The sequence below is a fragment of the Nicotiana sylvestris genome, chromosome 6 (assembly GCF_000393655.2).
Source record: "Nicotiana sylvestris chromosome 6, ASM39365v2, whole genome shotgun sequence".
Taxonomy (NCBI): domain Eukaryota; kingdom Viridiplantae; phylum Streptophyta; class Magnoliopsida; order Solanales; family Solanaceae; genus Nicotiana; species Nicotiana sylvestris.
In genome coordinates this window covers 124,536,779-124,546,474 of record NC_091062.1, presented here as the reverse complement: position 1 = coordinate 124,546,474, position 9,696 = coordinate 124,536,779, and the positions used below count along the sequence as shown (strand labels likewise).

At 37.3% G+C, this 9,696-nt stretch overlaps 1 protein-coding gene across 1 annotated transcript; it reads left to right on the top strand.

The window, feature by feature from the left end:
• Positions 1–8,726: 8,726 nt before the first annotated feature.
• Positions 8,727–9,402, top strand: LOC138871227 (uncharacterized). The gene is made up of 2 exons (XM_070149096.1): positions 8,727–8,816; positions 8,947–9,402. The coding sequence occupies exons 1-2, from the start codon at positions 8,727–8,729 to the stop codon at positions 9,400–9,402; spliced, it is 546 nt and encodes a 181-aa protein (XP_070005197.1).
• The last annotated feature ends 294 nt before the right edge of the window (positions 9,403–9,696 follow it).

The following is a 9,696-nucleotide window of genomic DNA, read 5'->3' as shown; positions in this document are numbered from 1 at the left end:
TATGTCTGGTGGATGGGGAAGGGAGTGAGGCATGGGCAAATAAAACATATAATATAACACACATTCCCCTTACTCAAACTCAATATATCTCAAGCTTTACCAAGTAGCTGTAGTGATCAGTCATCATGGCAATCGGCCCATCCACAGATATAGTCCCCTCTGGAAGCGATAAATAAGAACAAACGACTTTCTGATTATGTACAACATACTCACGGAGATAGGAGATTAGAGCTCATGTTCATAACATCCGCATGTCTATGATACAAATTGGAAATACATATGATATTATCAGCAATCATGACCTTGTAAGAGAAAAGGCTAAAATTATTTCCAAAGGACAAAGAAACATTGCAATTGAATAGATCTCTAACCACTCCTTTTAATTGCCACATTTCAATCATAGTTTAAGAGTCACACTCTGGGCATGGAAGGGCTGTCACTTTGGGGGTTGGGGGAAATTTTAATCATTATCCAAATTATTAGTTAATTAGGTAATGTCTTGTTACCCGGTAATTAACCAATTACCCACATAATTAAGAATTATCTCAAATTACTTTAAATACTATTTATTTTTAATACACTTTATACATCATACTATCATGGTCATATGATACCATATAAAATTAATACATACACTATTATTTTATTAAGACAACCATGTAAAAATACATATATTTTCTCAACTTCTAATTTTTTAAATCTCATATAAAGAGTACAAATTTTCGTACACTTAATTCTTAAAATGGTAAGAAAGATAACCTTCTTTTCTTCTGAGAAAATAATTTATATTTTTACAATAAAGAAATTCTTTTTGTACTATAAATTCTCAAAATGGAAAAATGATAACTTTACTTATGATAAAATACTATCTACTTTTAAAATAAATAAAACCTCATTTATAAACTCTCACATGTCATGTATTTAATTTAAAAAATTTATCAAAACCATATAAAATCGTATTTATCAACTTTTACCGAAAATGGTTTACTTCAAAGAAAATACATAACAAGCCAATAGTAGTTCCGAAATTCTTCAAACTTACAGGGTCTTATATCCTTATCTTCATGTATAACCTTAATACCTTCCAACTCATATGTTATTACTTCGATGAATCCTAATGTTAAAGTACGGGATGTAACATAGACATAGGGTCTCCACTCCCTAGTCGCTTTTCCAACATAGGGTTCCAATCCCTAGTTGACTTTCTTTTAGACATAGGGTCTCCACTCTCTAGTCGCCTTTCAAACATAGGGTCTCTATTCCCTAGTTGACTTTATTTTAGACATAGGATCTCCACTCCCTAGTCACCTTTCCAAAATAGGGTCTCTAATCCCTAGTTGACTTTATTTTAGACATAGAGTCTCCTCTCCCTAGTCTCTTTTCCAATATAGGGTCTCAACTCCCTAGTCTCTTTTCCAACATAGGGTCTCCACTCCCTAGTTGACACTTTTTTAGACATAGGGTCTCTGTTCCCTGGTCTGTTTTTCCAACATAGGGTCTCCACTCCCTAGTTGATGCTTTTTTAGACATAGAGTCTTCACTCCCTAGTTTGCTTTTCCAACATAGGGTGTCCACTCCCTAGTTGATGCTTTTTTTAGACATAGGGTCTCCACTCCCTAGTCTGCTTTTCCAACATAGAGTCTCCACTTCTTAGTTGATTTTTTTTAGATATAGGATCTCCACTCCCTAGTATGCTTTTCCAACATAGGGTCTCCACTCCCTAGTTGATGTTTTTTTGATATAGGGTCTTCATTCTCTAGTTTGCTCCTAGTTGACTTCATGTTATTTTTAGATATAGGGTCTCGCTCCCTAATCTCTGTTTTCCCAAGGTACACCAATCCCGACCTTTTATTGCTTTCAATAATGAAGTAATATAGAGTTTTTGTCATAAATAACTTACAAAATTTTCCTAATGAAAACTGGGGCAGAAAAATATCGTTCGTTTGTTTGTTTTGGTGCCTGAGAAGGTTATGCCTCGAGGCACAGGGTTTGATATGACCAAAAGAAGAAGTCACAATCTAGAATAAAAGAAAAGAAAAAAAAAAGAAGTGAATCCAAAATACAAAAGCAAATGAAAATATGTAAACTCTCAAGACATGACTGAAGTCACAGGCATTGCATTTCCTGTTTTGATCAGAAGAAGCCTTAGAAGAATGATCTAACACCTGCAGCTAGCAAGTATCAAGGTTCAGATCAGAGTCTGCATGAAGAACCATTCAATACTCGAGATCAAGTTTCAGAAAACTTATAGATAGGAATCTTGTAACTCGTAGTTGATAGGCTTAGTTAGTCTTTTTCATTTTTGACTTTGGTATAATAAGGAGTTTAGCAAGCAGTAACAGCAGCAACAACAGTGAAATCATTGTTTCTCGGTAGTCCCAGCTACCAAAATTCCCAAAACTACATTGACCTGATTCTTTTATAGCCAATGATATGTAGGCAACCTCCGAAGCAAGGTTCGGTCAAACTTTTTCAAAATATTTCCCATGGAGTAACCAGCGGGCAAAAATTTCTCGTAATTACACACTTTATCTTTGCCTGAAAACTCTTCATGTTGTCAAGCAAAGAGGGGCAGCTGTGAGCACGTGATTTTGCCCGACTAAAATAATCCTACAAAATTTACAAATAGATTTTTTCTTAATTGTTTTTAATTTTCATAGAATTTGTAGGAATTTTTGATAATTAATACTTTGCATTTAGTTGCATTTTCATGCATTTTTAACATTTTAAAATCGTAGAAAAATACCAAAAAATGTCCAAATTTTCATTACATAGCATTTTTAGGTCTTAATTGCATTTAGAGTTTAATTGCATAAGTTAATCGCATTATTAAATAAATATGATGTTCATTTTTACATTTTTTAGTTTTTAGTGTTAAATTAGTAACTTTTGTTCATTAATTTAATTTAATTAATTATGTAGATAGTAGAAATAGATACTTAGGTTTAATTCTACAAATTAGATTGTTTTAGAATTTAACTTAGTGATAGGTTACAAGTACTTTACTTTATGTCTTGATGATCTAAAAAACTTACTATCCAGAACCAGATAAGGACCTTGTTACTGATTTACAAGACCTCAAGATCACAAGGTTCCAGGTTGGGACTCAGCGTGGAAATATGATTCAACTCCTCAAAGTAGAAGGAACAGCTGAGGGACCAGGTCCCTACCAGTTCCCGAGAAGACTGTACGAAGTCAACTTTCCAGCTGGAAAGTTATTTCTTGCACACGCTACAGTGTACTACTAAAAAAAATCAGGTTTTAGCAACAGACAAATTCTGTAGCTAAACAACAGATTAGCAACATATTATCAAGAAATTTTGCTAGCTACGAGCATTTTAGCGATAGATTAGTGACGACGTTCGTAGCTAATTTCTATTATTTTTTGTAGTGACATGTAGGAATAGTGTTGTTGTCAACTTTCCAGGGAAGACTTTTTGTCTAGCTTGCTTGCATCATTGTAAGTGATGTCACACATGTATATATGCATTCAAGGGAGGTAAAACAAACTTACTTGAACACTTAGAGATTTCGCTAAAGCTCACTCACGTGACCATTCAGCTAGCAAGTTTCAACTACCTCAAGAACAAAGAACAAAGCAACTACAGACATATTCCCACATCGAGTTATTGTGTGTCCTTAGTTGAGTTGTAACTTGTAATAGTTCTTTAAATTGTAATTCCTATCTAGCTTATTTAGAAGCATTTTATAGGAACATCTTTGTAAACCTTAAACTTGCGTGTTTAAGTCTTGGCTAGAGTTAGTCAAGGTTTAAAGTCTTTGTAATAGAGTTATTGCAATGTGGCTTGTAATAAGTAATAAGTTATTGAGGCATTAAGAGTTTAATTCCTAGGTTGCATCAGTTGTAATATGAAAGTTGCTCAGTAGTGAAGTTAAAATCCTACAAGGGTAGGTCGTGGTTTTTAATCCCGTTGAGCTGGGAATTTTCCACGTAAAATTCCTCTTGTCATTTGACTTCTGCTTTGTGTGTGTGTATTGTCGAACCTGATAGAGGACCTGGTTCTCTATTGAAGTTGGTCGACCCATATATTCTATCAATTGGTATCAGAACGGGTTCTTTCTATCAGGTTAACACCTAGAAAGGATCCTCATGACTGCTCCTCCAAACTTCAAAGAAGGCCAGTCTACGTACACACCTCCTAGGTTCAATAGTCAGTACTATAGGTGGTGGAAAACTAGGATGCATGACTTCATCAGGGTTGAAGACTCTGATTAATGAGATGTAATATGTGATAGACCCTTTGTCCCTACAAAGAACCTTGGCGATCCAGCTGTAGCCGTTCCCAAGACGAGGAAAGAATTCAATGACGCTGATAAAAAGGCCATATAAATGAATTTTCGAGCAAAGAAAATTCTTGTGTGTGGTATTGGCCCTAATGAATATTGTCACGACCCAATTCCCGAACCTGGTCGTGATGGCGCCTCTCATAAAGATAAGGCCAGCCATTCAACCTAATTCATCCTTTTAAGATAGTTAATTAACACAATTATAGTATAAACATGGTTTAATAATATCCAATAGCGGAAGGTATAGATAAAATACGGAAATCCAACCCAACTCAGCCCTAACCAGGGGTGTCACAAGTCATGAGCTACTACAGGGTTTACTAAAATTCTACAAGGTATGGAATTAGGAACGACATCTGAAGATATCATAAATACAGAAGATAAGGGAGAAAACAGGTCTGCGAACGCCATGCAGCTACCTCGATAACTCCGATGAAAACTGAACAGCAGAAAACTCACTCTATGCCTCAGGAATACCTGTACCTGCACACATGGTGCAGGGAGTAATGTGAGTACTCCGACCTAGTGAGTAATAAATATAAATAATAACTGAGGGTAAGAAAACACGTTAAGGCACACAACACTCTATACAGAAGCGGTGAAATCATTTAAAATAACAATTCAGTGAAACATCATGTGAAATTTCTTTAAAACCAGTAAAAATAGGTAATTTGGTAGTAAAATAACGAGTAGAAATCTACCTCTCGGGCTCAATATCAAAACAATATCAGCCCCTCGGGCTCAGTATCTCAGAACAATATCAGCCCCTCGGGCTCAGTATCTCAGAAAAGTATCAGCCCCTCAGGCTTAGTATCTCAGAACAGTATCAGCCCCTCAGGCTCAGAACAGTATAAAGAAACCAGTCAATGAAATAAGAGAACATAATTATTATGGCGGATAATGCAGATGAGGAATAAATGCATGAGTGCAATGGAATGCATATGACGGTACCCTCTGGTACCCATTGCGGCGTGCAACCCGAGCCATCCATATTTATTTATCATCGATGGTGCTCACTAGGGGTGTGTACAGACTCCGGAGGGGCTCCTACAGCCCAAGCGTAATAACAAGCCATCTCGTGGCATCAATCAAGTCCTGGTCAGTCATTGTTACCTAACCAATTTATATCACATAGTGCCATTGTTACCACTGTTTCAAGTCACATCATACAGTGTCATTGTTCCCACTATTTCAAATCACTGCTGCGGCGCGCAGCCCGATCCATGCTCACTCCAGAAATCATAATAAGCCCCTTGGGCATTTGTAAAACAGTAGTTCTCAGCCCGAAATATCATTTAGAAATATTATTTAAGTTTTCAAATCTTAGAAAGATGGCTGAGTTTGCAAAACAGTATTTAAAACCTTGGACTGAGATCAAATGATATGCACGTATGCGAAAACAGTGATGTCAATCCTTGAAGGATTCAAATAATTGGCAAGAAGCCCAAATGTAACAATTAAATCCAAGTAAGGATGATTTTCAATTTTGTTCAAGTAGAAAATACGGTAAAAACATCTCTCGGGACAGACTAAGTCACAATCCCCAATGGTGCTCTACCCCACGCCAGTTATCCGGCGTGCAAGTCACCTCAATATAGCATTACGATGTGAAATTCCGGGGTTTCAAACCCTCAGGACATCATTTACATCAATTACTCACCTCAAACCGGCTACTTCTTTAGCGCGTGACGCCTTTGCCCTTCGAATTGGCCTCCACATGCGTCGAATCTGCCCAAAATCACAACGAATATGTCGCATTATGCTAAAGGGATAATACCCAATCGAAATCAATCGAAAAATATCAAAATTCACGAATTTGACAAAACCCGAGTCCCGGGCAACGTCTCAAAACTCAGAAATTTTTATACCAAGATGTTCTTCGTCCTCTCACGAGTCTCACCTTTTATGCTTGATAAAATCCCCATTGAAATTCTCTCCAAAATCATCCAAGCCAATGAAAGATATAAGCCAAATCCGTGCTTAAAGAATCTGCTCGTGCTTCGTCGAGTTGTACCTTGCACTTGTGCTTTACAAGTTGTACATCCTATTAAAATTTTCCCTTGTCGGACACCTTCTGTTTAAACACCCATAACGTCTTGTATAAATATCCAAATTACAAACGGTTTAAAGATTTAAAAACTAGACTCGAAGATCTTTAATTTGATAGGTTGTCCACCATATAAATCTTTATATATCCCGAGATATGAGCTTCTAAATTCTGCTCAATGAAATCCGAAAATTCTGGAGAAACTGCTCTACCAGTCATCTTCAATCGATCATAACTTTCTCTACAAATGTCCAAATTACGATTTCCTTAACTTACTGGAAACTAGACACGAAGGGATACAACTTTCATTTTTGAATCATCTCAAAATTCTTTGTAGATCAAAAGATATAGGCCTCTAAAGTACGCTCCACGACTGCACATATGCTGTCCAAAGACTGCTTAGCAGCAGAAATTGCAGCAGCTTTTTCTTTTCTTTTTGGGTCCGAATTCCATTCCGTTAACCTTCCGAAATCCACCCGAGACCCTCGGGACCTTAACAAATTATATAAACATGTCCCACAATATCATTCAAACTTTTCCCAACCTTCGGAACACCCAAAATAACATCAAAACATCAAATCATCATCGGATTCAAGCCTATGAATCTCAAGAACTTCCAAATTCCATTTTTTATCAAAAACCTAACCAAACCACGTCCGAATGACCTCATATTTTGCAGACAAGTCCAAAATGACATAACGAAGCTAAAACAACTCTCATAATTCCATTCCGACCCTCGGATCAAAATCTCACCTATCAACCGGAATTCGCCAAAATACTAACTTTGCCAATTCAAACTTAATTCTACACCAGTCATCACAAAAATATTCCGGACACACTTCTAAGTCCCAAATCACCTAACGAAGCTATCTGAACCATAAAATTTGCATTTTGAGCCCTCTAACACATAAGTCAATATTCTGTTGACTTTTCCAACTTAAGCTTCCTTAAAAGAGACTAAGTGTCTCAAACCTTACCAAAATTAGTCCGAATGACTTCAAATTTTGCACACAAGTCACATTCGACATTACGGACTTGAACCAACTTTTGGAATCACATTCCGACCCCGATATCAAAATTTCCACTTCCGGTCGAATTTTATTTTCTCAAAAACCTTCAAATTTCTATATTTAGCCAAATGACTTCAAAATGACCTCCGGACATCCAAATTCACTTCCGATCGCGCTCCCAACACCAGAATCACCATACGGAGCTATTGCCAGACTCGGAATCCCAAACGGACATCTATATCATCTAAAATGCCTTCCAACCCAAATTTATGAAATTCTTCTAAAATACTAACTTCCACAATATACGCTGAAATGCTCACGGGTTATCAAAACCAAATCCGTACATATTCCCAAGTCTGAAATCATCATACGAACATGCTGGAACTTTCAGATCCCAATTCCGAGGTCGTTTACTCAAAATTCCAATCCTAGCAATTTTCTTCAACTTAAGGTTGCCGCAATGAAAAGTTTCTTTCCAATTTGACTCCGAATTTCCGAAATTCAACTATGACCATATGTACAAGTCAATATACCTGAAATGAAGCTGTTCATGACTTTCAACTACTGAACGACACGCTAGAGCTCAAAACGACCGGTCGGGTCGTTACAAATATAACAGGATATCAGCTTGTCACTCAGCAAAAGAGATTTGGGAGGCTCTTCAGACAGCTCATGAGGCAACAACTCAGATGAAGCAATCCAAGATTGATATGCTCACAACAGAATATGAGCTCTTCAAAATGAAAGATGACGAATCCATCCATGATATGCATACTCGATTCACCTCCATCATCAATGAGCTTCACTTTCTTGGTAAAAGTATTCCAATGAACAAACTTGTCAGAAAAATCATTCGTGTACTACCTAGTTCTTGGGAAAGCAAAGTTAACGCCATTACAGAGGCTAAGGACTTGCAGACACTGACCATGGATCAACTTGTTGGGAACTTGAAAGCCTATGAAATGAAAAAGAAGAAGGACAATGAAAGAAGAGAGCCTAAGATGGAGAAGAACCTGGTCCTCAAGATGGACAACAATGACTCAAGTGGTGAAGATGGGGACATGGCTTACTTTATAAAAAGGTTCCAAAAGATGGTTCACAAAAATGGAGGTATTCCAAAAACTGAATGCTCTAGCAAGCCCTGAAACTATGACCTCTGTCATAAATATGGCAGGCCTGGCCCCTCCTAAAGTAAGATCAGTATAATAACAACTTTGACAAAACATCCAAGAAGAACTGGTTCCTGACAAATTCTTCAAGAGGAAGAATGATGCTGACAATGTTGTAAAGCAAGCTCTTGCTGCATGGGGAGACTCCTCCGGCGAATCTGAAGAAGAAGACGACCATGGTGGTGTTCAATGATGGTAGTGGAAAATGAAACAACTGAGTATGATTCGATCTTTGCTCTAATGGCTCAATCTGATAACGATAAAGATGACAACCACGATGAGGTAAACTTTCTGGATGTTCACAGAAATCTGAAATCTTACTATCCTAAAAACCTCATGTCATTAGCAAATGTTCTAATTGATGCTTACCATAGTCTTATCAATGATAAAGATGCTTTAACTATGGAACTAGGGAAAAGCTGAACAAATCAGAGATGACTTAGTAGTCGTTGTAGTTGATTTGAAAGAAACAATAGAGAACCTAAAAGAGAAAAATGCCTTAGAAGAGAAAATTGCTAGTATAAAACATGAAAGAGATGATTTAATGGTGGTTGTGGTGGACCTAAAAGAAACCATTGAGTGTGCAAGTAAAGAAAAGGAAACCTTGACTGAGAGAGTTGCTATCATTAAGCAAGAAAGAGATGACCTAGTAGTGGTAGCAGTAGACTTGAAAGAAATAATTGAGGAATTTAAAACAATAAATAGGTCTAGAAACTCTGAAAAGGGAAAGGAAGTTGCGAGTGAAGCACACATTAAGCTTGAAAATGAGTTAAACTTGGTGAAGACTAGTCTGTGTGCCGAACTTGAGAAAAACAAACAGGAAGAACTAGGGAAAGCAAAGAGTGCTCTTGAGAAATCTCTTAAGTAGATCTGGTCCTCGGATGCTATCACTGTCATGTACACCAACTCTGGGGGAAATAGGCAGGGAATTGGTTTCAAAGGGAAAAGATTCCTTACAACCCTCATAGCAAGTATGTCACTGCACCTGACAATTGGCTATATACCCACTGTGGCAACAATGGGCACCTCAAGTAAAATTGCATGGCCAGGTTTCAATCTCATTAGAGAAACAAAAGTCTTTCCTGAGAGAGCAACTACTGCAAGAGGACCTCGTCTGTCAAATAGGAAACGCATTTTGCCTGTTTGGACTAAGAGAGCACTC

Coding starts and splice junctions, on each gene's coding strand:
- LOC138871227 (XM_070149096.1), top strand. CDS start 8,727: ATGGTAGTGGAAAATGAAACAACTGAGTATGATTCGATCTTTGCTCTA. Junction 8,817..8,946: donor AAGATGACAACCACGATGAG/GTAAACTTTCTG, acceptor CTATGGAACTAG/GGAAAAGCTGAACAAATCAG.